At 48.8% G+C, this 26,595-nt stretch overlaps 2 protein-coding genes across 7 annotated transcripts in view; both read left to right on the forward strand.

Moving 5' to 3' along the window:
• The window catches only part of ITK (IL2 inducible T cell kinase), a 31,764-nt gene extending 24,552 nt beyond the window's left edge, over positions 1-7,212 (forward strand). For both annotated transcript variants that reach the window (XM_068408847.1, XM_068408848.1), the window contains exons 10-17: positions 40-176; positions 955-1,029; positions 1,689-1,860; positions 2,548-2,764; positions 3,514-3,578; positions 3,662-3,780; positions 6,436-6,593; positions 7,141-7,212. In XM_068408847.1, the coding sequence (XP_068264948.1) occupies positions 40-176; positions 955-1,029; positions 1,689-1,860; positions 2,548-2,764; positions 3,514-3,578; positions 3,662-3,780; positions 6,436-6,593; positions 7,141-7,212 (1,015 nt within the window). The remainder of the gene's footprint in view (positions 1-39; positions 177-954; positions 1,030-1,688; positions 1,861-2,547; positions 2,765-3,513; positions 3,579-3,661; positions 3,781-6,435; positions 6,594-7,140) is intronic.
• An 11,808-nt stretch (positions 7,213-19,020) lies between these two features.
• Positions 19,021-26,595, forward strand: part of CYFIP2 (cytoplasmic FMR1 interacting protein 2) — a 44,408-nt gene continuing 36,833 nt past the window's right edge. For 2 of the 5 annotated variants that reach the window (XM_068408603.1, XM_068408604.1), the window contains exons 1-6: positions 19,021-19,137; positions 21,206-21,295; positions 21,376-21,453; positions 24,269-24,370; positions 25,368-25,549; positions 25,882-25,978. In XM_068408603.1, the coding sequence (XP_068264704.1) occupies positions 19,021-19,137; positions 21,206-21,295; positions 21,376-21,453; positions 24,269-24,370; positions 25,368-25,549; positions 25,882-25,978 (666 nt within the window). The remainder of the gene's footprint in view (positions 19,138-21,205; positions 21,296-21,375; positions 21,454-24,268; positions 24,371-25,367; positions 25,550-25,881; positions 25,979-26,595) is intronic. The other 3 variants (XM_068408606.1, XM_068408605.1, XM_068408609.1) reach the window with 3 other exon arrangements.

Raw genomic sequence — 26,595 nt, forward strand, 5'->3', positions numbered from 1 at the left:
CAACCTAGTTTTCCTCAAAGAAAACCTCCTCTTTTTCAGCACGGATAACAATCCCGTCATAAAGCATTATCACATCAATGAGACAACTGACTTTCCCAAGCGATATTACTTGGCAGAAAAGCACGTGTTTGACCACATCCCTGAACTCATCAACTATCACCAGCACAATGCGGCAGGTGAGTGAAGGCTGATGCTGACATGTGACTGCTGTTTTACCATGCAGCCAGGTGACTGATTTGAATTAAGGAAAGCTCTCAAGTCCTCTGTCCTTACAATGAAATGTTAACTGGCATCACCCTCTCTTCCACTTAGCCTGCCACTTGGATGGCAGGAAAATTACCATCTCGGGCCAGCTGCCAGCATTACATCTTCATTCTGGTCATCCTTCTAAGGCTGACAATGACCAACACAGATGTCGCAATGACATACAATAGAGAGCTCTTTCATTCTTGGGAGCCCATGGGAGTGTGTCACCACTGCCAGACCAAGCTGCCTGTTTGAGTTACGCTGCAGGGCTTTCTTGCCCAGGAGGTGATACATCCCTGGGTCTTGATTTGAGACAAGGTTAGGGACATGGCCAGGGTCCATAGCTGGACATGGGAGTGTCCAAAGACTCCCATCCCTACAGTCCAGGAGTACCAAGGGAAATCCTGAGCTTTAAAAATACCCTACAAATAAAAGGTATAATTTGGAATTTCAGCAGACTTGAGACTCACAGCTTACACTTGCTGACAGAGTGAAAATGGGAAATAAGCTGAAACTGCTCAGAACTGGCTTCCTTCTAGCAGGCAGGAAATTGCAGTCTGAACAGAGGTTCAGCTGCCCTCAAGTGGAGCTGGGAACTCAATACAATAAATCTGCTTCCAGTATCCAGATTGCCTACTGGGGTAGTGACAGCCACACTCCCCATGACAGTGACAATAACTGCAACCCATCTTTTCCTCTGTCATTCAGGTCTTGTCACCCGTTTGCGGTATGCAGTCTCTTCTTGGAGAAAAAAGGCCCCAATCACTGCAGGGCTGAGCTACGGTATGGTACTCTCATGACTATATGGGAATCACACTCCTTGCTGGTTAGCTGGGTGATCCTTAATATCCTCATGGATATTGATGAATATTCATGTGACTATCACCACAATAAATAGCTTTCTTCAGATCTTTACACTGCACTATTCATTAGATTATCATCTTTGTCATTACCATTGATAACTGAGTGAACTGATCGTGAAGTCAACACTAAATACTGAAATGAATGCTGAACAAAGGTGATGGCAGTAGAAGCATAGCATAACTTGATGAAAGCTGAGTCCCTCCTGAAAGATGCCTCTATTTGCATATTGTTGTCTACAGAATTTTTCTGGTATCATCTTTATTGTAACTCTTGGAGACATCAAAGAAACTCAAAACCATGTTGTGCTTGGTAGTGCACATATGAGTGGTAGAAACAATCCTCCCTGAAGAACTGTATAGACAAGACAAATGGGGAAAGAAAGGGGATGTTGTTGTTCCTACTCTTGAACATGACCTGCAGCATGGACTAGTCAAATGAGCTACCAAAGATCAGACAGACAATTTGAGACAGAGCCAGAAAGTCTCACTCCAAGTCCTGTCTGAATGTTTAACCCACAAAAGCTTTTTGTTTGACATTTTACTGCTAGATCCTTACTCTTTCTCCCTTACAATCAACAGGAAAATTGGTCATTAACCCCTCTGAGCTCACCCGTGTACAGGAAATTGGCAGTGGTCAGTTTGGGGTGGTCTACCTTGGCTACTTGCTGGAGAAGACAAAAGTAGCCATAAAGACCATTCGTGAAGGAGCAATGTCTGAAGAGGATTTCATCGAGGAAGCTAAAGTCTTGATGTAAGTAGTAGATTCACCAAGAAAATCATAAAACTGAACGAAAGTGTTGTGATAATGTTCAGTAATATGACGGGGAATTTGAACTTGGATTATCTACTCTGTATCTAAATAGTATATAGAGGGACCAGTGAGCTCTGGTGGTTACAAAGGAAAGCAATTCAAAGTGTAGGTGAATTACTGTGCTTCTAAGTCTACCAATACCCAGAATGGTCTTCCAGATCTCTGCTGTTCTGGAAGGCAGGATTAATTGATGGTGTGTTTTGGAAAGCAAAGTGGTTTTTGTCAAAAATAATTACATGGAGGAATCTCTTACAATTTGAGAGAAATATTATTGAAAATCCTTAACTGCATTTTTTTTTTTGCTTTGCACAATTGAAAATATTTCTCTTTGGTTTTATTGACTTTGTATTTTTACATTTCCCTCCCTTCAAAACAGACAGAAATTGATTTTATTTTTGTTTGATTGGATGATTTTTCCATGCAGAAAAGTCTTTTGGTGACCATTACCATTAAAATGAGAAGACTTGGTCTACACATTTTCTTCTTTCTGCTTTTGTAGTTGGCCTTTGCAGAGAGGGGTGCAGCAGGGTGACATACATAGGTGACCGTATATAACACACTTGCTGTAAGGCTAGAAAGCACCAAGCCTATTTCGCCTCTTTTCCACCTTCCCTCCCTATCCCACAGGAAGCTGTCTCACCCCAAGCTAGTCCAGCTTTATGGCGTGTGCTTTGAGAACACTCCCATATGCTTGGTGTTTGAGTTCATGGAGCACGGCTGCTTGTCCGACTACCTCAGGAGCCAGCGGGGCATTTTTTCAAAGGAAACCCTGCTGGGGATGTGCCAAGATGTGTGTGAAGGAATGGCTTATCTGGAACAAAACTCTGTCATTCACAGAGATCTGGTATGTTGGTCCCACGTAGACTTTTTCTCTGCTCCAGGTGGGGTTTTCCCTGTGCTTTCTCCCTTCCTTAATTTCAGCTTTCACACTCCTCCTGCCTATCTGTTGGCAGGGGATGCAGTATCTCCCCTTATTGCAGAAGCAGCATCAATACTTTAGGGAAAAAAACCCATCCCCTGGAGTGCTGATTAATCTATTTCCCTTAATTGTGTTTGGGAGAGAAGAAACGAGGACATAAAGTTTGTCTCTTTTTCTGAGTGGACTCTTTTGCTCCCCAAGAGCCCCAGCTCCCACAGTTCCCAGGTACTGACCACTCTTCATGTCTAAAATCAGCAAACATGCCAAAAAGACCTCTTGTAACATATGTATAAACATGCATTGCTGATAAAATGCTTTTAATTACGTGGTGTTCAATCAAGCTGCATCAGTCACTGTTGCTGTGTTGTTAGGGTAGCAAGGACTGTGGGTAGCTGTGGATATTCCAGGGTCTTTCTCTGCCCTTTCTGGGCAACAAGGGCCTGGAAGTCAGACTGATGGTTGAACGGCTTTTGTGGCAACAGGAACGTGCTGGCCGTAAAACGTACAGGAAGCATGAGAACCACAAGTTTTTGCCCTCTTAGTATGGTACAATGTCACTTTTTGATTCTCCTTTTTTTAAGCACTATCTGCTCTGCCAGGATAAAAGCAACTGAGTGGCTGTGATAGTCTTTCAGCTCTGACCTTCTGCCTTTGCACCTTCTTTTTTTTTGCAGGCTGCTAGGAACTGCCTGGTGGGGGAATCCCACGTGGTCAAAGTGTCCGACTTCGGGATGTCAAGGTAATGCTGCCAAGGCTGCGCACACTCCCTGCGGGGCTGTCACGGGATGGGGGTGTTACTCAGCACGCTCCCTTCTTTTCCAGGATTGTCCTTGACGATCAGTATACCAGCTCCACGGGTACCAAGTTTCCAGTCAAGTGGTCTGCTCCAGAGGTTTTCTCCTACAGCAACTATAGCACCAAATCTGACGTGTGGTCATTTGGTAAGAACCTCTTATGAGAATGGAAAAAAATTCAACAAATGCCAGCTCAGAAAACCTATGGGCTCTATCCTCAAGTAAACTCTCCTAAACACTACATCTTCTGGGCTCCAAGGGTGTTTTGCCTGAAAAATGGCTTAGGAAAGCAAGCCTAAATCATTTAAGTGAAAGAAAGGAAAGAATAGTAAACTACCTAGATACTTTCAAACACTGCAAATACTGCCAATTTAACATATTATACCTGTGCAATGCTATATAATACCAAATAATGAACTCTATCTCATGCTGATGTAGCAGGAGTGTCCAAGAAAAGGCTGGAGAGTCGCTGTCAAGATTATATAAGGAAAGGAAAGACATTTAGGCACTTCATCTCTCTACACGTCAGTGCTGGGCAATGATGCTTCACTAAAACCCTCTGCCTTTCCAAGTTTGCTCTGGTGACTTGATTTGCTTTATACTGATCTGAAAATATTATTTCACTGCTCACATTTTCTCACCTCATTTCCTGCTCCCCAATGCATTGTTTTATGATCTGTGTCTGTTGTTTGGTCTCCCTTCTGGACCCTCATAGATAAGAAAACCGTTGTATATTTTTTTCCCCAAAGTCATCAGCACTGGAGATAACAAAGGCTATCCCCTGGCCTGTTGGTCTGGCACACTGATGTATCTGGCCTGTCTCCAGCTAGCATGCAAATCATGGTACTGCAGAATGAATCGGTGCAGTGTGCTGTGCACAGCACACAGTCAATGGGGTGCCACTCAGCTCCGGGCCTAGCAGTAAATAATGCAGGATTATAACCTTTGCTAGTCTGTGCTTGTGAATTCTGTGCTTCCCTCTCCCTTTACTGTCTTCTGCTGTGGTTGAAGTTGTGCATTCCTGCGGTGGGTTACGAGCCATGCAGTGGGAGCTGGGTGCTCAGACCCACGCAACTGCCTTCAAGAACACAACCCGGACACGCTTCAGAGAGCACTATTCCTCTTTCTGTGTCCCCTGACACGTGGAGGAGGCTGTCAGCACTCACCACGTAATAGCAAGGGACAACATTTGCCAGTGGAGCTATCTCTGACACCTCACAGCAAAGTGGCAGTGACACGGGGAGAGATGCTACTTTGGTAAGAATGTTCTTCTGCTTCACAAATCAGAAGCTGGCCTGTACACTGAGAGCCAGATGCTTCCAAAAAAGGTGCTCAGTTTGATTTACAGTCAAGCCAAGCCTGGTGAAGTTGGCTCACTCCAGTTTCAGGGCTGAATGAAATACCGATGAGCTTTGTTTGCATTGGTCAGTCCTTCTTTGTGAAATGTGCAGACAGCGGTGTTGTACATCTGTCAGACGTATTATCTCCCCATCCAGTGGGGTTTGCATAAGAGGATTCCTCTGTCACGTCATGCTCTCATGACTGTGAGAACCTTTCTGCTCCACTACTCTGCAGCCCATTCATCTCTCCTGACGGGCCTGAAATCCTGCTGTGCCCAGGACAACAAAACGGGTGTGAGAAATTCCCAGTGCAGGAATCTGCACAATGAGGGAGTACAATAGCTTTGCTTATTCTTCAGTAGAGCCAATATCATTGGTGAGGAGCTGCAATCTCTATGCATCTTCCTATTTGAAGAGTCTAAATCTGCAAGCAGGCATCATGTAGCAAAGCTGACTGTGGAGATACACAGCTTTATTTCAGATCAGTCTATCTATCTGTCTGTCTCCCTCTTCTAATACAATGTGAACACAGTTTACCAGGTCAGTCATATTAGGTGACCAAAGAAACTAAACCTAATAATAACACAGATGCCTTGTATTCACTCCATTTGTAGACCCTCTCTGACCTGGTGGCCAACCGCAATGTATTGCACAGTCTTTTTGTCTTTGCCTGTCTCTCTTCCACCACACTAGAGAAGCACGAGTTTCTGTACTGCTCTGAACAGTGATCACAGGAAAACATTTGACTGTTTAGGAAAAGAGGAAAAATGTGCTGCAATCCTTTGAAATTCCACTGTCATTGCATGTGAATTCATACCAGTGAATCACACCACCTGGGACGTTTTGCAGGTGAAGAGTTCCCAGTACAGGAATGGATCGGTTCATGTTGCTTTCTTGCTCCTGAGTCTCACCAAAATACAAGCAGATGCTGGTGTAGGACACACTGCAGGCAGGAACATCAGTGATATCTCTTGTATGTGATTAACTGGAAGCAAAAATAAACTGAATCAGTGACAAAAAGTGGGTTCTCTTCCTCAGATTACACATCTGGATGGAGTACATGCACAAGTATTCCCTCTTCTTCACAGTCTGGGAGAAGACATACAACACTGCTCTGCTTTCTGACACGTAACACACTTAGACTTCGTGTGACTCATAAGGAAAGACATCCCTGTCGTGCCAGACTATCATGAAGTAGGATGCAAAGAAGTCAAACTTGCAGTAACCAAACTGGTACTTCCACCCAGTCCAGTGCCCAGCAGATATCCTAGTTGGCATCCTCAAAATGTACAGCTGTGTTAGGGCCTGATTTTTAGATGTGTACTGAGAATCCGAGTGAAAATGCTTTTCCAAGTAACAGACACCAATGTTTAGCTGCAGAGAAGAGCAGGTGGAAGGTGGCTGTGGGCCTGCTGAGGATTTTATTTGCTTCTTTGTGATTTTTCTCATTTGTTTGCTTTAGGAGTGCTGATGTGGGAGGTCTTCAGTGAAGGTAAAATCCCCTATGAGAATCGCACCAATGGAGAAGTGGTGGAAGAAATCAATGCAGGATTTCGGCTCTACAAACCCAAGCTGGCCTCCAAGGCGATTTATGAGGTCATGAGCCACTGCTGGAGCATGGTTAGTATTGTAATGGGAGAGCCCTAGTTCCCAAAGACAAGAGCTCTCTTCCCCTTGGCTTTTAGGAGGAGACAGAGGTATGCACTTCACATGCTAACACAAGATAAAATTCTGGAGATGATGCATTCTGTAGCTTTCATCTGCTCTAGCAAGCAAACTCTAGGCTCTTTGCCTTTTATTTAAGCTGCTGTTTCTATAGAGTGTGTTGAATTCACTGAGCAGTCTATGTAGCACACCTAACTCAAGTTAATTCAACAGTTTGCTTCCTAAGAAAGCTGCAGATCTGAGGGGCTGACTTTTGATAGTGATGGTAAAAATGACAGCCAACCCATTACAAGGTACTTAGTGTCCACTAAGCAAAATTCACTGCTAGTAGAAAAGAAACATTGCACAGAAGGAAGCTCATCCTTCCGTTGGCATTTTCTCTATAACTATAGATTGTATTCTTGTTAATACTCAGTTTCTTCACAAGGTTTTCCTTCCTAACCTTGCCATTCCTCTCAAGCTGACATTAATGTTCTCCCTCTCTTCTCTCTCCCCTGCTCAGAGGAAAGATGATCGCCCATCCTTTTCTGTTCTGCTGTATCAGCTGAGTGAAATCTCTGAGTTTGATCTCTAATCATGGCACCGGCTGCTAAGCGAAGCTAAGAGAGTCCTGAGAGGGCAGATGGCTGGATTTTCCCCACACAAAGCATTAATAGGAATCCTCTCACCATAGACGCTTGCCATATGCCTGGGGACAAGGAGAGGGCAGAGGCTGGTACTTCCAGACAGACAAGATATCCCAGGCCTTCCAGAGCCCAGACAGACACAGGCTTTGGTTTGGCCAAGAATGTAGTTTGAAGCTTACAAGCAGAACCAGCAATTGAGCACAAGAGTCCTGAACCACACAATCCAGCAAGTGTATTTCTCCTGAAGATACAGCCTCAAAACTAAGAGATCTGACATTGCTATTCCAGTTCTGTGAACTCCCAAATTAAGGTCTTCCCTGGGGAAAAAACCCTGTCTTTGACTGAGGAGGAACATTTAGACATTTTCATGGCTCTCTAATTCAGAGTGGGCTGGACCTGAAAGCTCTGAACAGGAATAACCCTGGGACACAGGGGAACAGGCTGGATGTAGTGACTGCATTTCTGATGGTGATATTTCAAGGTGTTTTTGTTCTCCCTTTGCATGATTTTCTTTGAAACTGTGGCATACCAGGAACAGGACTCTGGTACCCAGTGAGCTGATGAGGTATCTGCATGTGCGTGTGAGGTTGTAAGGAAGGAAGAGAAAAAGTAACGTGTTTAAGAGTCTTGAAAATCTCTCAAATTGCATTGTATAGTGAGTGGGAAAATGGGACCCTCTGATGCAAATGGAGACATTCTTGGAGGGGGAAGAGTCAAAGGTGAAAGTTTGTGTTAGTTTTTTCTTCAGTCTTTCTACATCAGAAGATAAATGCGTGATCTCCATCCAATTTCTTTGAACGGAGTACAGAGGACTGAGCAGTGCAGAGTGCTGTGTGTCTCCAGTGCAGGACAAGACAGTCCCAGGATCTGATTATCTGTGAAAGGTACAGGAACCTACTCCTAAACTCATGTGTTTGGAAGGAAGGAGCCAGAGGGCTCCGAGGAGTTGCCATGTGGAGCAAACATGCATAGTATGTACTCAGTGCACCACTGATAATGAGAAGAGTTTTCTCCTACTTCAAAGAGTAACTGAATCACCACAAATTAAGACTTTTCCATCTCTTCTGTGAACGAACTGTTGAATCCTCTAGGGACTGATCAAACAAAAAGTCCTATGCAAATGGACTGCCTGGATACTTACTCCACGAGGAGTTCCACATTATGTGGTGACAGCAGCAGAAGGTAGAAACAATATCCATCCCCTGGTACTTCAGTGAAAATCTACTTTTTCACCGCAAGACAGAGACACTGTTTTGACATAACTGACCTCAAAACCAAAAGTGTGGGTGTTCCTGTGTGCAGAATTTGTAAATAAGATCAGGACTTTCTGCTTAGCATTAACAATAACTAGAGAAGTCAAGAGGACTAACAGATGATATGTGCATATACGCAGTATTTTTTTGATGCTTCTTTGTTTGGGCAGGCGAGAACACAGGTAAACCTGAAGTGATGGCAGTTTATAAAAACTGTGAGGTGCAAATTTCCAGCAGCAATCTCTCCCATCATTACAGAAGTCGGGTTCAAATATGTTTGCCAACAAAAATGGAACAAGGAAATAATGTAATCCCATGATCTCACATATCCTGTGTCAAGCTATTTCTTCATAGAAGGGGGCTTAATTTTGTGTATTTTTCAGACCCACGGTTCTAGGGTAGCTTTTAGGAGTCAGAATATCTTTTCAGGTATATGGATACGGGCAAGGCATTAGTTCCTGCCTTATACACCTTCCACTGTGCTTCAATTCCACATTATTTTCCTTCGTTTACTCCTACAAATATCATGCAGAATGACTCTCCCAAGCAAGGAGAAACCTAACATTCAGACTGGAGGTTGTCAATCCTAAATGCAGGATCAGAGTGCTACCTTCAAATCAGGATTGCTGACAAAATCTCTTGGTAGTCTGAAGCAATATGTGGAATATGAGCATCTATAAACAGATTTTGAATTTTTGGCTACAACGAATTTAAGCTAAGTTTTTCTTTTTCTCTTTCATCCTTTAGTCTGAGTTAGCCTGTTGTCACATTCTGGTGATGCTAAATTTGGCATTTAGCCAGTGAAGTTTTCAGTAGCCCTAACCGTGTTAAACTGCACATCTACAGCTAAATTTGAGGACAGCTGGCTGTAACCCTATTTTCTCCTGCTCTCGATTGCACTTAGAAAATCTGTACAACCACAGGATACTCTGAAACGATTCTTCCCTGAGCACAGACACTCTGTGGCAGGAGTATCTGCAGGCTCACAAAGCTGGCTTGCTGCCCCCTCCACCCTGGGAGGAACCAGGGGTCTGTCGAGCTTGAGGAGGTTGCTATTAAGTAGCAGCAATATTGCTCTGCTAGGTAATGTTTCTGAGATTATATTTATATTTGGATAAGTGTAATATTTATTAGCTAGAGAATGTTGCACAAAATAATATTGTGATGTTTTATGTTCAGTTGTCTTTTGCAGTATTTCTATGTACATGATACGTATTTTTACAGACAATAAAATTGCTGAGTCCCAGCTGTGGCTTTCACTATATGTTAGCAAAAATGCAAAAAACCATCCTCATGCACTTATAACCATACAGCTTGCTCTGCCTCCAAATCCTCCTCACCAAGAAGCAAACAGGCTTCTTCTGGCTTGCTGAAATATCTCTGCTCCCTAGAACTATGGCTATATTCTGGGGTTAGATTTTGTACTGGGTTTATGGGGGTAGGAAGTATTCAGAATCTCTGCAAATTGGGTAATTTACTATATGGACACATAGATTTTTAAGTCTAAACATCCATTGTGGTGGCTTTAAATTCTCTGAATCTTCATAAAATGAGGGTCGTAATATTTGCATGCTCCCAAAGGGTGTTTCCCCACGATTATTTACAGGGGACTTTACAAATTTCAAAAGGCCAGTGCTGTACTGTGATAACTGCATGATATTAATGCACTGTAACACAGTCTTCTCCCACCGCAGCAGTTTCTATGGCAAGTTTAGGCCTGTGCCTTTCATGTGGCTTAACTAGATATGTATCCCACAAAGCAGAGGTGAAAATATCAGTCTCCTGCCACAAAGCAAATAACTCTTCTCTGAATACCCCTTCCCTGTCTCCTTGGAAAGTATTTGCAATGTGCTGAATTGCCGGTTCGACCCTCTTTGCTTGGTCATATCTCAGAAAGGTGTATTCTTCTGTTCAGCTCACCCCACCGTCATGTCCTCTCTCCCCTCCACACATAACCAGCTGATGCACACATTTCTGCGTCTGTAGCTGTATGGGGCCTGCCCCTCACTGCCATTCTTCCCAGCCTGCAGAAAGATCTGCGAGACAAACGCAGAGCAGCTCATACTATTATTCTATGATCTAAGACAACACAGAGTAGAAAATTAAAATAATACCATAACATTCATGGAATTCCCATCACCCTGAGCCTGGCTGACAATGGGAGCAGATTAAACTGTGCAAAAAATAGTCCACGGCAGTTTTTACTGCCACAGTTTTCTTGAACTGACCTTGTTTCACCCACGGCCTCAGAGCAATATTAGCTGTTAAATGTTTGGGATCTGCAGTAACAATGCTCACTTACTGTATTTTTCTGACAAGTAGTAAATAGTAAAAAGAGGAATGATGGCTACAAAATGTTCCAGTTAAAGGTAAGATAGAAGAAATACTGTTCAAGGGAAGAAGAGTCTACTCCCAGAGATGCTATTGATAAATTTTTTTTCAGGTATGGTCCTGTCTATTAAAACAAAGATCATTTCTAAGACTGTCTTGCTGCTTTTGTAGTTTGCAGACCCTGGTGCCTTCACGCATCCATTCAAGTTATACTAGCAGAGCTACAGTGTAAACCTGGTGTCCAAGCTTCCCTGTGGAGTCAATATACACCCATGAGGAGCAAGCTCTGCCCCACAGAGTTTCACATGGACAACAGAGCAGCAGTCTCTAAGGAACCAGGAGCGGTCAGTCTAATCTGTGAGGGACCAGACGGCAGCCCATTTTTAGCATAGGCTGATGCTCAGGAGAGGGACACTGCCAGGGCCACCAGGGGAATAGTTCTAGACCTTTATCTGAACGTTCAGTAGTCCTTGGGTATCCACCAATGTCTTTCAACAAACAGAGAGCAGTGTCAGAAGGTGAGAGAGCTGCCAAAAAATGAATGAAGGCCCTGTACAGGGTTTCTATCAATCACCATGAGGCGATGTTCCTCTGAAAGCTGTAAGAGGTCCAGTTTGGAGTTCACAGTAAATCTGCTGAGCTGTATTGGTGCTTTAAAAAGAAGCATGAGCAGAAGGACTGGAAACTTGTCCCTGAAGAAATGTGAGATGCCAAAAGGAAGACCTTTTGGATACGGCACTGGCTCACAAGAGGGTTGGAGCTCTGAGCAAAGGCATTGCCTTCTAGTTTTGGTCCCTTACATGCTCAGTGATCCAAGGCCTCGTGTATTCTGTAAACAGGGGTTTCGTTAAAATGGTAGGTAAAACCTAAGGAGGGTACAGGTCCTCTGAGGGGAAGAGACGCTGAACACCTGAGACCCAGTGGGCTCAGCAGCGGGGAGATGGGGAATCCCAGCCGGGTCCTGCCTTCTCAGGGACCCAAACGCGCTCACCCAGCGTCAGGCCTCCGGGGAGCTGCGGCAGCCGCCCCCGGCCCTGTCCCCTCCCTGCACCGGGGGGGATGGTGGCCTTCCCCCGCCGCGGGAGCGGGGACGCGGCCCCGGCCCCGGCCCCGCCGCGCATCCCCCGCGCCGCCCGGGGGAGGAGCCGCCCGCACGGCTCCAGCCCCTTCCCGCGGCGGGGGCCGGGGCTCCCCCCGCCGCCGTGCGGAGGGGCCGGCGGAGAGCCGCGGAAGTGCACTTGCTGCTGCAGCCATTTCCTGCTCTTTGTGCGCGCGGCGCGGAGCATCCCGCGGCGCGGAGCATCGCACCCCGCGCAGCGCCAGGTGAGCGGGGCGGAGGTGGGCGCGGGGGTTGCGCGGGGGCTGCGCGGCCTCACCCCCGCCCTCCCATCCTCCCTCCCCCTGCGCTGCGCGGAGCTGCGCCCGCCGCCGCCGAGCGCGGTGCCCCCCGGGCGGGCTCCGCGGGGCTGGCGGGGGGCAGCGGCGGGGCAGGTGCTGCCGCCGCGGGGCAGAGGGCGGTCGAGCGGCCCGGCCGGGCCGGGATGTGCGGGGATGTATCCCACAATGCTTAGAGCTACCTGCAGCGTTCCGCCTCCCCGCAGCCGCTGCAAGGCGCCGGGGGAGAAAAATAGCGCAAATCCCCCCCCCGCTACCCCGCATCCCGGCTCCGCGCCCCCAGGACGGGGGGAAGGGGCCGAGCCCCGGGCCCGGCGGGCGCTGCAGGCCCCGCCGCGGGCAGCGGCGGCAGCGCTAACCCGAGCCGGGGTCGCGGCGATGCTTGGCGCAGGGAGGAAGGGGGATGGAGGAGATGGAGGAGCGGCAGCGCCGGGCCGGGGACTGAAGGTGGCCCCGGTGGGGGCTCCCAGCCAGCGGCCGGATCACCCGTGGCGTGAAAATATGGTGTACGTAAGGGAGGAGGGGGAAGGAGGAAGCGACGGGGTCTGAGCAGGGTTGGGAGCGATGGGCTGGAGCTGCGCCCGCAGGTTCGTGCTTTGGCGTCCGTTGGAGCCGGCACAACGTTTCCCTCCCCGAACCGCCGGGTTTCCCGTGCGCGGGGGCGTCCAGGAGCGAGCTGCGCTCCGGGGAGCGGTTCTTTGTATTGAACTTTCCACCCGAGGACGCTGGGAATGTGCGGTGCCAGCCGCATCCCTCTGGGGAGGAACAGATGGATGCTGCAGGACATCTCCGTGGGTTGGAAGGACCGGGAAGGAATGAGGAGAAAAAGAGGCACAGACTAAAACCTCCCTTCCTGCTCAGGGTTGTTTTGGAGAAGGGGGAAGGGTGACGGTTGTGTGTGCTGTCAGAGGACACACAGCTTGTCCCCCTTCGCCATCTGCCACTTTCCACGGGGGGCTCCTGGCTGGGGGGTTTGGATCACAAAGACATGGTAGAATGAGGCCGAGTCGCTAAACCCTCTGTGCCCCTCCTGCCCTGCACAGATACCGCCAGAAAAAGCACCCTCATGTTTTGCATGATGACAGTTGTCTGGGGTTAGTCACTGAGATGAGTGACTAGCCCGGTATTCTGGTGTCTGTCACAGCCGTTTAATTGTGGAGTAGTTCCCTGCAAAGGATAATTCTTTTCTCTGTACTGTTAATTGTTATTAATTATATGGAAATGGAATACAGAAAAATCTTCCATTTTATGACCAGGGCCTCTTGAGCAAAGCAGGCTATGCTGATTTCATGATAATAATTTTATTAACAAACAGTTACCATCTTTGTCTGAAAACTAGGAAGATCAAGAATTGGCCAACTATTGACAATACTGTCCTGTATGATTTAATTTCCCAAGAAGCGCTTTAATTATCAGCAGTGGGGTTGCTTGAAAACTTGCTCTAAATTTCTCAACGATGTTGGAAATGTAGCTTCCTATACCTGCGCCATTCCTTGAGCGTCTTTGGCACCAGGAAAAAAATACAGTTATTCTAAAAGAAATAAATTCAAAAATAATTGTGTTGCTGAGAGACAGAGGCAGCGTAAATGTCTGAAACTCAGCCCTAATGGGATGGCAGAAAACGTAGAGTGGAGATACAGAAGAACAGCTTCAGGAGTCGTGCAGTTTGGCTTCCTTTTTTAATGGGAAGGGTAATTTCACGGTTATTAACATCTGTGTCTGTGTAGGGCAGGAGCCCAGCTCTGCCAGCCTCACTCATCCTGTCTGTGTTTATTTGCTCCTGCAAAGAACCTCCTGACTGTGGTGGTGGTTGCAATTACAAGTAATTCTTACAGCATGTGAGAAGGGGTTACTGACATGCATGCTAAACCAGAGGGGACTTTAATCCTGTGCATTTTAGGCAAGGGTCAAACTAAGCTTTGGCACCCTGAAGTTGTTCTTCTTGACTGAAAATACATTGATGGCCAGGAGCATTTATCCTCCTCTTGCTGTGAGGCAGTGGGTACCAGAAATTCTCTGCTTTTATGTACCTGAGACATCGCTCTGCTGGGGTACTTGTTGGGCCAGGATGGTTCCTGGTCACAGGTTAGATGCTATTTTGGAGTAAGAGGGAGAAGCATTATCACAGGGGCAAAAATAAATCAAGTGACTTTCCCAGGTTACCCAGGGACTGGGCATCAGAGCTGGAGAAGAATCCCAGATCCTCAGGAGGTGACCACAAGCAGTTTGTCCTCCTTCTCCACATTGCCATTTCCCCAGCAAAAGTCATTTTGCTGCTCATCTCACCCCAGGCTTGCAGGGCTTGGACCCTGTCTTGCTGCCAATTTCCTGGGCAATTCCCGTTTTTTCTTGCCTCCTTTCCTGCTCTTGGTACCTACTGTAGCACCGGCGTGAATGTTTGCTGGAGGAGCAGGCGAGCTGCAAAACCGAAACAGCCTGTGCCACTTCCCCAGAGCTCTCAGCTGTGCAGCTTCGAAGCCGAGCGCACATGCATGCAACATATGCATTATGGCCCCACTTTTTAAAGTCTCCCTTTGTTCCCCCAAGCTGCTCCAACTATAAAGACGTCTTTGTTCCTTTCTCTGCGAAGAGGATGATATTGTACCGATAATTCTGGGCAGGCATTCCGGTGGGGAAGGTAGGATCTGCCCTGCAAGTTCAGACATCTGGATGTTCATCCTCGCTCCTTCTCAAAGCCTTCCTATGTGGTCTGTTAAATCTGGCCCCCAGGATGCTGCCACAATGGAGTCACCGTGTCGGGAACTCTTAATTTCCATGTCGGGGTGGTGGGGCCATGCCATGTGCATGGACCCTGTGTGGCCAGCTCCCTGCGGTGTCCAGAAGTCCCAGTGCCTCTATGTGGTCATTTGGCTTTAGAAGGTGTAAGAGATGGCCAGAGGGATTGCGATTGAGATGTGGGATGGGGAGAGGAAGTTTCTGCAGCAGATGGGCAGAAAGTGTGAGCAGCAGTCGTTAGCACTGATGCTCATTAGCAGAAGAGGTAACCAGTCCAGTGGCTTTGTCCCTCTCCAGGGTTTCACTGGGGTGGGATTGGCTCCTGTTCAGTTTTTTGGCTCACGTTCAGTTTTGCCAAAATGTGTAGGACCGGAGGGTCGTTGGCCTCTCTGACCACTGGTGGGATATGGAGAAGAAAGCAGTTTTGCGAGACGGCTCCCTGCAGCCTGCGTGGCTGTGTTTGAGTCCACGTGGGCAGGATACGCGTCCTGTGTGTGAGGGAAAGCCTCTCCCCTCTGTGCACGTCTTACAGCAGCAAAAAAGCCCCGTTCCTGGGCAGGCTGCTGCGCGGCTCCCTGGGCAGCGCGGCCCCGAGCCCCACAGCCACGTGTGCCAAAGCGCCGTCAGCAAACCACCAACACGGGCTGACTCTCCTCTTCCCAGCGCGGCCGCCCCTGCCCTGAGGCCCAGGTGGTGGGTGGTGGTTAAGGCTTAATGAGGACTTTTTGATGAGTGTCCCCAGGGATCCCTGTCTTCCCTGGGCTGGAGCTGCTTGGTCGCTGCCACGTTACCTGACGGCTGCCCGCCTCGTCGCTGGACCGAGGGGACGAAGCTGGATTTGGCGGGGCAGCCCCAGCACGTTTGTGTTAGAAACCTTTTTGCAGGAAGGTGAGGGAGGGTGGCGTGGGTCTGTGGCAGTGGGACTTCCCCTTTTGGCTCTTCCGAGCAGCTGCCGTGGTGGGGAGACACCACACAGCGCCCCATGGACCAGGCCAAGCAATTACTGATGCCTTCAGAGCCTTGCCCAGCCTTTGTAGCAGTGCACAACCCCTCTAACTGCTAGGTGCCTACAACTGGCACGGAACCCCAACCAGGAGCAAGGCTCCCACCAGCCCTACAGCCACCCCAAGGAGCAGGTGATGGGCCACAGCACCGGCAGATGGGAGATCGCTCAAGGCTGGTCCTCTGTGGATGATCTGGGGTGATGATTGAGCTCTGCTGGCCCTGGACCAGTAGCCCCTCCGTCACACGCTCCGCCTGCGAGGTTGCTTTCTGTTGCAGTGTGCTACGGGCATGAGACCCAGGGGAAGTCCTGGCAGACCACGCTTTTCCCCGTAGCCTCCATTGGTTTTGCTGTTGGGCTTAAGAAAGCGTAGAATGGAAACTGGGAGTCCCCGTAAAGACTCATCTGTTAAACCCTCAAAGTCTGTGTAGTTTTTCCATCCGTGTCCAGATTCTTGCACTCTGCTCAGCCGTGGCAAAGCTCAGGGTGAGCTGACAGCCGATGGCACCTCTCGCTCGCCAAGGCTTGACACTTCCTTTTCTGTTCATGTATTTCTACACGCGGCCTCTTTTCCTCTATTTGAGTGCAAGATCTTCAGGGCAGGGACTGGCTTAGTCCCTCAGGTTTGTGTGCTGCCTGGCACAGCAGGACCCTGATGCCGTATCTGGGACTGTATCTCCTGGTATGGCCCAAACAGCAGCAATAATTTTGTCCCTTGAGTTGCTGAGCTCTTTGGGTGTCACAGGGTTATTGAGGAAGCGTCTTTGATTACATCAAACTGCCAACGCCTTGCACAAATGGACTTAGAATTGGACTTACAGGAAAATGAGAAATGAGCCCAAATAAAGAGCCACAGCCCTCAAAGCTATAAAATGGAAGGTTTTTGTCTTCCCAAGCCTGGAGTATGTCATGAAGCACATGTGAGTACCAGGGCTGGTGGTCTGGGAACCCAGAGGAGAGTCTTGAGGCACTGGCGGGTGGTGGTGGTGAGCGGTGGGCAGCTGAGGAGGTCTGTGGGGCTGGGCGAGCGGAGCTGCCTGCCCGGTGCGCAGCAGCACAGGGCGCTCGCAGGCAGGGAGGAAGCTGCTGCCTGCGGCGTACAGGGACGTAGTGTCTGGTTTTGACAGTTGCTACAATTCGTAACAGGAAACCATTTCAGTGAAGAGCGGTGAAGAAGGAAACAGAAATTTGAGCATGTAGGGAAAGGGCTGCTTGAGATTTTTTTTCTCCAGGCACTTATTTCGTGGTGCTTCAGCTGCAGGTATAACCAAGCCTGTTTCTCAGCTGCCTGCTGCCTTGGGGAGGCATTTGTGGAGGTGGAATGGGTTTTACCAGGCTCATACATATCTTGCAGCCCATGCGTGCAGGCAGCCGCGATGATAAAAGGCACAGCAGCAGACTTGTCCCTCTCGTCACCCAACGTGAAGCTGCCCCAGGGCTGCATGCAGCATGCATCCCCCTTGGCCGTGGTCCTTGCCGGGTGCATGTGTGTCTATGGACATCCCAAAGCCGTTGTTCTTCCATGCTCCCAGTGCTGGAAACGAAAAGTGAACTTACATTCTTGGAAACAGTGACTCAATTAAAAAAAAAAGGACCTAAGGGATTTGTAGCAGATAATCGGCTGAATATGAGAGCGTAGAGATGCTGTTGCGACCAAAGGAGCTGGTGTGATTGTATGCAAGGAGGGAGCATACATGGCTGTTGTATCTGGTGCTTGTGCAGACACTGCTGGAGCCCCATGTCCTGCTATGGTGTCTGCACTTCAGCAAAGAAGTTTCAAAATTGGATCAAGCTCAGAGAAAAGCCAAAGAGATGATTAAAGGATTGGGAAATATGCTCAGCAACAAGGCAGGCAAAGAGCTCAGTCCGCTTGCCTGAGCCAAAGCGAATGTTGCAGAGTATTTTATTGAAACGTGTGTGTATCGTGATGGGAACTTTGATAGTAGAGAGCTCTACTGTCTTGCAGGTTAGAGCAATAAAACTCGATGGCTCACATTTGAAACTAAACAGGCTGAGTGGGGAAAAAAGCACTGGGGGGGGCGATTTGCTAATCGAATGACATGTCAATATCTAAAGTGAGTTCTCTCTGTGCAAATATTTAAATGCAGCGGCGTGTTTTTCTACGGGACACAAGCTCTAGGTCGGCCACAGCTATTGCACATGGATTAGGTATTAATGGAGGAAGCCCTGTGGCTGTGATTATACAAGCGCTCAGCCTGGGTGACAGCAGCCCTCCCTCCATGCTTGTGCTCTTCCAGCAAAGGTGAATGGCAAAGGAGATAAGGGACACAGAGGTTTGTCCTGAGGTTCCCGTTAGGGTAAGTGCCAGTGAGCTTTCAGAAACATTTTCCTTTGCTTTTTATTTCATGTGCAGCTGGCACCATTGGCAGCTCCACGGCAGGCTGGGACTGGGCAGGGGACACTGTGTGTCTGGTAAAAACAGGGGAATTTTTTTTTAACAGCACCTTCTTTTTTTGCTGCTTGCAGTGCCACAGCCTGCCTGCGCAGCACTCGATCCTTTCTGCTTCACCTTTGAGAATGCAATTTGTTGTTTACAGTTTCCAGCGCCGTTCATGTGTGTGGGAAGGAGAGCATGTGAGTGTCAGCATCGGTCATACGATTCTAATCGTGCTGTTTCGAGAGATATTTCTGATAGTGCCGCTTTGCCTTTCAGAGCATGTGCTTTCACTCGGGGCTGCTAAAGCTGCACTGCAGCACCCAGCTGTGCTCTGTCTTAAGCAGTTTTGCATAGAGTTAAGTAGAGAAGGGCATGGGTGGGTAGTTGTGTTCCTCTTATTCTGCATTCCTACTCTGCTGCTGAATCACAGAAGGAGAGATGACATAGAGACGTAGGTTAAGTACACAAGAAAAGGAAAACGAGATAAACCGGGATCGTGTCTCCTGCAGTGCCAGCCAGTCGTGGTTCTGGTTTTGTCCTTTGGTGCTTTCCCACTCTCTCTTCTGGCTGCTGTCTGTCTGTCTGTCTGTCACCCTCTCTTTTCCTTTGGATTTAGTGCAGAAACTGAACATCCAGAACCATGACCACTCACGTCACACTAGAGGATGCCTTGTCCAACGTGGACTTGCTGGAGGAGCTGCCTCTGCCAGACCAGCAGCCATGCATCGAACCGCCTCCGTCCTCCATCATGTACCAGGTACCTTCAGCTCCCAGAGGTGGTGGGGCAGGAGGGATTGTTCCTGTAGCTCATGCAAAGCACAGGGGCATATAGTGCTGTGAGAACTAGTCGAAAACATCCTGGGTTCACCGTGTTTAAGGAAACATTCAGAACAGATCTAGCCACAAATCTGTTCCCAAAGGCTTTAAAAGGAAAGCTCTAGAGGCTGGTGAAAGGGATCTTTAAGGCTGAGCAAGACATAGGGAAGTTAAAAATGACGACCAGAGTGCATGAACGGGTAAGCAGCAGGAGATAAGATTTGTGATAACAGCAGAAAGTTCTCAGCGATGTTTTATTATGCACATATTTCTGTGCTTCCTTTTTAGGGTAGTGTATGCATCTAAGTAGGTCAAAATCAAAGTTCTGCCTGACTTTGGCCGGCCTGTGCCACTCGCACAGCTGGAGCTGCCGGTCTGGGGAGCTGATGGCATGCAAGTGAGGGCAGTTGCTACAGTCGCTTCTCTGCCTTGAACAACCACACATTTAGCTGCAGCTGCACTGACCAAGCAAAGCTTGGCATGAGCCCAGGGCAAGGCTCAACCTCCTGCTTTCGGATCCGCAGTGGGATGCCTTGGCTGCTTGGCCACCACACCCTGCCCTATAGCACACACCCAGGGTTAAATATAATATGGGGTTACTTTCTCCATCCTTCCACTCCTGAATTCATGACTTACCCCTGGCAGTGTATAAATACACGTGCACAGTGATTGCCATGCTGTGTACGCAGGGGTCTGAAATTACAGTGTCTCTTTCAGCAGGTCAGACTGCGGGCTCGTTCAGGAGCGTTAGTATCTCTATGGGTTATCAGACCCAAAGGCAGTTCTGGGCTGTTCAAGTTTCATCTCTCCCTGGAAAATCTTGATATCATTTTTTTTTTCTTCTTTAAATCATTCTTACTCTTTGCTGGCTTGTGTCCTGTGAGGGGCTCGGGGTCGAGCCTTATGGCACAGCCTCCTTTCAGAGGCACAAGTGTGTGCACAGAGCTGGGCCTAAAAACTTCCTCTAAACTGGATCTAGAGATACTGGCCAAGCCTATTTCCTCATCATACTTGGTTTGTATGTAGCCCTCTCCCCTGCTAGCCAGAAATGCATATGGAGCCTCAGCTTTTGTTGTCACGTTAGTCATGTGCAATGTCCTGGAGGCACTAAGAAGAGCAGCCTTGTGGCCACGGGTCTGCGCTTCTGGCTTTTCCTACTCAGGAAATCAGTGACTGAGGTGAGCGTGGTCGCTGCAATGCTAATGTCATTGCAAGGAGCAGCAATGGGACTTGGGCACACTCAGCCCTCTAGCAGATGCCATCAGCCAGCCTTCACGGAGGAAATTACCTGAGCGCAGAGTGTGTGAATGGGCACTCGGTGCAGGGAGGCTGAGGAGTTGTTTTTTTCATCCTCCCCTGCTTGCTCTGCACTTTCTTGCTCCCCTGTCCTGACCCAAAGCAGTAGCCCAACTTCCAAAACAACTGTTCCTCCCAAAGCAGCTGCTTGCAAGAGCAACACTAGTGCTGATAATAGCGTCTGGATGAGCACTGACTTTCATATTTATGTTTTCCAGACATCTCGTTCCCTGCCCTTTCTGTGTGTTTATTCTTCGCAATTCCTGCTGACAGGATGTGGTCTTCCCCTAGCAGCCAGGGCACAAATAGAAATTAATGAGGCTGCATCTGTCTGTGAGTTACCAAGCTAAATCCTTAGAATAATTGCTGTAGGTTTGCTCTCTGTTGGGGCTGCAGTTCCCTGTAACTGATCCCCACCTGGTTTGGCTTGATTTTACAAGGGTTTGTCAGTCCCGATTGCTATATTTTCACACACATAATCTGCAGGATTTCCTCTAATGAACATGTGTGATTCAGAAGCATCGCAGGCTGCATGTATGAATCTAATCTACTTCAGATCTAGAAGTGCAGCACCTTAAATTGTTCATAAGCTGCTCCCACGCCCCAGGAGCCCAACTGATTCTGCCTTTCACCAACACATCCCACACTGGACTGTATCAGGTGAGCAAACAACTAGCTGTATTTTAATCCCCATCTCTCCATGTCACCCTTAGGCTAATTTTGACACAAACTTTGAAGACAGAAATGCCTTTGTGACCGGCATTGCCAGGTACATCGAGCAGGCGACGGTGCACTCCAGCATGGTGAGTCCCCCGGGCGCTGCCCCAGCGATGCTGAGCCTGCGGTGCGTGCCCTGCCCCAGCAATGCCTCTCTGTCTTTCAGAATGAAATGCTGGAAGAAGGCCATGAATACGCCGTGATGCTTTACACATGGAGGAGCTGCTCGCGAGCCATCCCCCAGGTACCAGAGCCCTTCCCAGGCAGAGATGTTCCCAGAGCACCTAGTTGGTTTTGTCTTCAGCGTGGGTTAGTTTGAACTGCAGAGAGAAATACAAAAAAGCAGAAAAGACTGAAGCAGATAGAAAGGTTGAAAAGAGAGACCACTGACTCTTCAGATTGTCCTCTTCTCACCAAAGTCTCAACCACTGATCTCAGCAGCTGGTAGCCATTTGAGAAGCAGATCTGTACTGCTGCCCTAGCAAAGGGCATCTGCTCTGCACCCTCATGTATACGAGGGCTCCATCCCTGATACCTCCTAGCAGTGCCTCTCAGCTCAGACACACTCACCACAAGCCAACTGCCTTATAAACATTTCCTGCTTTCCCCAGCCCCTTCCCTGTTCCCCAGAGCAGTCGCACCTGAAGTTGTTTCATCCCTGTGGTACCAGCTTGTTTGTCCTATAGCTGCTAACAGGGCTTAGCTGAGCACAGCTCTGGTCCAGCACAGTACTTGGGATAGTGCTGTGTTTTGTCACGTGGGTTTTTATCTACTTCTCTCTCTGGAGAATGAGTAGCCTTTGCTTTAGTTAAAGCAGTGTGGTTATTTCCTTCCCGATGCACCGCTTGAATATTTTTCTCTCTCATGTTGTGGGAGGATGGAGTTTGCTTCAGGCAAAGTTGAGAGTAAAATCATCAGATCTGGTTTATATCACACTTTCCTGACACCATTGCATGGTGTCATGCCATTACATGGTATCAGGAACTTCAGCTTCAGTTAAAAATTTCCCCAGTGCCGAGTCGGACTCTTGTGTGGCGTGAAGAAGGGAGCCCAGGCAGCCTGGGATGAAAACTGTGGGTCCTCATGAGATGCGCCAGACAGGCTCTCCCTGACTTGCGCAGAGCAGATTAGGCAGCTGGGGCAGCTTTCAGCATCCCAAACTGCTGCCCAGGCTCTGGGGTGCTCTCTCTGCTCCCATGGGAGCCCCAGAATTGCAGGTGTTGTACGAGGATGCATGAAGGGGGGCTTTGATATGCCAGAAACATTTCCCCAAATGCCCTTTTTTGCTGCTGATATACCTGAAGGTCCTGATTTACCCCCACATTTAATCATTCTCCTCCTCTACTGCTAGTTCTCTCTCCAACCTGAATTTTGGTGGCTTCATCCTACAAACACCTACAGACGTGAGTAAGGTTGCCCACGTGGCTCACTGCTCGTGATTCAGACTCCAGCTCAGAGCTTGTCTTCCTCAGTGTGAACGCGTGCTGGATCGCCGCGAAAACACCGACTGACAATGCGGCAGGGCGGGTGCAGGGCACTTCCATGAACCCTATGGATAAAAGGGTTTGCAGTGCTTCCGTGGAGCCAGGAAAAAATATTTCCACATGGCTGGCAATGCCTGTGTTTGTGATTCCCCAGGAAGGTCAAACCTCAGTTCCCCTCGGGTTATACTCTGCTGATGGTCTCATGAGACCCAGCCATGGGGAGGTTTCTGCTGCTGATTGAATATTTACTTATCTCCCGTTTATATTTGGTGCTGCGCTGCTATTGCCTCTCCTGGCTACGCTAACAGAAGGCAGGTCGTGGCTGAGCTGATGACAAGACAGTGCTACAGATCATCTGTTTTGGCGTTCTAGTGTCCTCCCATCCCAGTCATCCCTGTGACATTTGTGTCTCTCCGAGCACAGCTTGTGAGGTCCCTGCTCTCTGCCCCATCCTCCCTGCGGGGTGCAGGCAGTGCCGCATGTGATGGCAGAGCAGACAACACCACGGCACAGGATTCGTTTACAGATTCAGCAGATTTGATCTTGCAGTGACCCCTGCGCTTTGCCAGCCATGGGGCACATGGCTGCAGCCAGGGGGTCCTGTTTGCAGCCCCCCAGCCTGGCTGCTCAGTCACGTACACCTCCCCGTGCTACATCGGGGACCGTGCGTTTACGGGTGAAGTGCAGAGCCTACACCAAAATGTGTACCACTCCTCCCTACCGTGAGCTGCATCCTCATGGCCATCAGTGTTGCCTGACTGCAGTATGAAACACGAGGGCAGGGACATGAGATTCCCCGCCTCAGAGAGGGCAAAGCTACTTCTGCATCTTCCCACATGGAAAGCCGGCTGATCTGTCCCCTCACACCCTGTGGATCAGCTGTTGGGCTGCTAAATTTGCACCAGAGCTGTCAGACCATCACAGCCTGTGTCAGCAACAACTGGAAACACCACCAGAGCAGGACAGCAGGATGTATTGCCTTGGGCAGTTGGGGTTTTCCCTATAAGTTTGGTAATGACTCCAAGTAACTGTTTGGAAATGAGATGGTTGACAACTGAATAAGTCCTTAAATTTAGCTTCCTAGGATCCCAGTGAAGGTGACTCACATCATTGCTGCTAGCCACATACAAGCCCAGTGATTTTTAACGGGTCAGCAACAGAACCAAAATTATCCCAGCAAGGCTATAGCAGAGCCATAGCCTGGTGCCTTGTGTCTCCATGGGACTTTGCAACACAAAGCCTCAGATAACTTTATGATATAACATTCCCATGTTGTGCAGCAAGTCCAGACTCCATATTGCATGTTCTACCCCAGACAAATGCAGTAGACTTTTATTTCTCAGAAGCAGGATTGTGCCTGTTTATAATGCATGGAGGGAATTTCACATCTGAGAAACAGCCCCTTCTGCTGTCACCCCTTGCCTTGAGAACAAGCTCCCTCTCGGGTCCCTCTGTTGTCCTTGGATGGGGACAGGATTCACTGTGAAACAAGCAGAAGACAGTGGCCATTGCAGCCCACAGCTGTGTTGTTAGAAACTTTGATGCTGACAAGGATGATTTGTCTTTGCAATGCAGGTGAAATGTAATGAACAGCCAAACCGAGTGGAGATTTATGAGAAGACTGTGGAAGTCCTGGAGCCAGAAGTCACCAAGCTTATGAAGTTCATGTATTTTCAGGTAAGTGATCAAGGAGAGAGGCAAAAATAATTTATAACTTTGGTGTTAACTTATCCTAAACAAGGCTGTGCTATCCTTGCCTGCCAGGCCAGCTTGGAGAGCCCCCAAGTTCCCTGATAGGTCTCTTCCTTGCAGCCACCAGCAGATACCCAAGATCTGTCTGAAGGAAAATCTGTATCCCTTGCTCAGCTCTGAAATCTTGCATACAAGTTGGGAATGAGCACACCTAAGCCCTTGAAGTTCATGGAGGACCAGAGCCCCCACTATGTGGACCTAATGGGTGCCATAGGCTCCTGTTTTTCTGGGGTGTTGGCTGGTGGATGTGAAGAGCTGTTTCTCCACTGGCACCAGCACAGTTCACTCCTCTGCTCTTGCCTCTGAAGCAAAGCCGGGAAGAGCTGAGGGCTGGTGGTGCAGCTGGTGCCTGGGGTGGGATGCAGCCATGCAGCTGGACACCCTCCTGCTATGCCAGCAGGAACAGGGAGGTGCTCACAGCCCCCTAAACTCAGGGGTCAGCTGGCAAAGAGCACCAAAGCTTAAATTTAGCAGTTGCTACACTTGAGATACCTAACAAAGTAATACACTTAGATCCCGACAGAGCAATGACCACATGGCAAACACAGAGCTGCTGTGGGCTCCAGGGACCTCTCCCCATCACCGCCTGCGTTTATAACTGTCTGCAACTGGGTTTCACCGTCATTTTTAGGTTTTATGTCCTATGAGGTCTTTACACCCCACCTAAAAACTGAAGCCTGATGTTGCAGAACACACCGCACTCGGGACAGGCACAAATAGAAGGTTTGAGCTCCCCTACAGCACTGTAATGCTGCTTTGTTTCATGGCGACAGTGGAGAGAGACCCTGGAGCCTCGATCCCCAGCAGAAGAATGCTTTTGTTAAAGGAAGGAGGTGGTGGGTGGGTGAAGGAGGGTCCCATTGGTGGCATGGTGACTGCACAGGAGCTGCTGCTGAGGTGACCCTGTCCCACTGCCTTCCAGCGCAAGGCTATCGAGCGGTTCTGCAGCGAGGTGAAGCGCCTGTGCCACGCTGAGCGGAGGAAGGACTTTGTCTCTGAGGCCTACCTCCTCACGCTGGGCAAGTTCATTAACATGTTTGCTGTCCTGGATGAGTTGAAGAACATGAAGTGCAGCGTCAAAAATGACCACTCTGCCTACAAAAGGTGAGAGGGGGCGAAGCAGCAGGAGCGGGGCCAGGACTGTGCCTGGTCTGCAAGGGAGCACCTGCTCTGCCCAGCAGTGAGGCCAGGTGGACATCAGGAGGCTGGAGGCTGGGTTTCTGCGCAGTTGCAGACTCTCTTTGTGAGTTTAGGCAAATCTCTGAGCCTCACTGTGTTTCAGTTCCCTCTTGGTAAAACAAGGAAAGAGCAGAGCTGTACTGCAGGGGGGGTCTGAGGCTGCTGCGTTGCAGCTGCAGGTGAAACAGGGAAGATGGGTGGTGAGAGTCTCATGTTGGGTGAGCGATCCGTGGTGATGTTGGATTTCTCCATTCCAGAGCTGCCCAGTTTCTGCGGAAGATGGCAGACCCCCAGTCCATCCAGGAGTCCCAGAACCTCTCCATGTTCCTGGCAAACCACAACCGCATCACACAGGCAGGTCCCTTTCCTCTGAAACAGTTAACCTTTCTGTGGGTAGAGAGAGGCAATGACCTCACCAGGGCTGAGTGCTTCAGACTGGACTGTGGCAAGAGCTGCCTTGTTTGTTGAGTTGTTGCCACTGTCTCTGACGATTTTTGGGTCAGGCTGTATAATTCTAGCAATATCTCCTTCTCTTGGGTCATCCTGGGTGACTCTGAAGGTCTCTTTATGTCAAGACAAGGATGGTCTAAAAGATGCAAGAGCAGCTCTCAGGAGGGGTTTCTGCCAGAAACTCTTCCCCTGTTTTCCCCAGTAAATCCATCCAGTCCATCTCTGTGACTGCATGGGGACTGCAGATCAGACCCAGGGCTCTCCACACTCCACAGGCTCTGTAGTTTCTGCTAATTAGGTAAAATATTGCACAGAGACAGGAGAGAGTCAGAAAGTCTGCTTCTGAGGCGTCTTTCTTTACATCTCACTGTCTGATGTTTGGCAGTTGTGATCAGTCTGAAGGGGAGAGCTGTCCTGCAGAAGGAAGGTTGTTGCTTACAGGTGGTACCATGAGGTCAGTCTTCTGCCTGTAACTTAAGGGAAGCACACAGACAAGGTTTGAAGAAAGCTCTTATCATTCC

This window comes from Nyctibius grandis, chromosome 10 (assembly GCF_013368605.1).
Source record: "Nyctibius grandis isolate bNycGra1 chromosome 10, bNycGra1.pri, whole genome shotgun sequence".
NCBI lineage: Eukaryota > Metazoa > Chordata > Aves > Nyctibiiformes > Nyctibiidae > Nyctibius > Nyctibius grandis.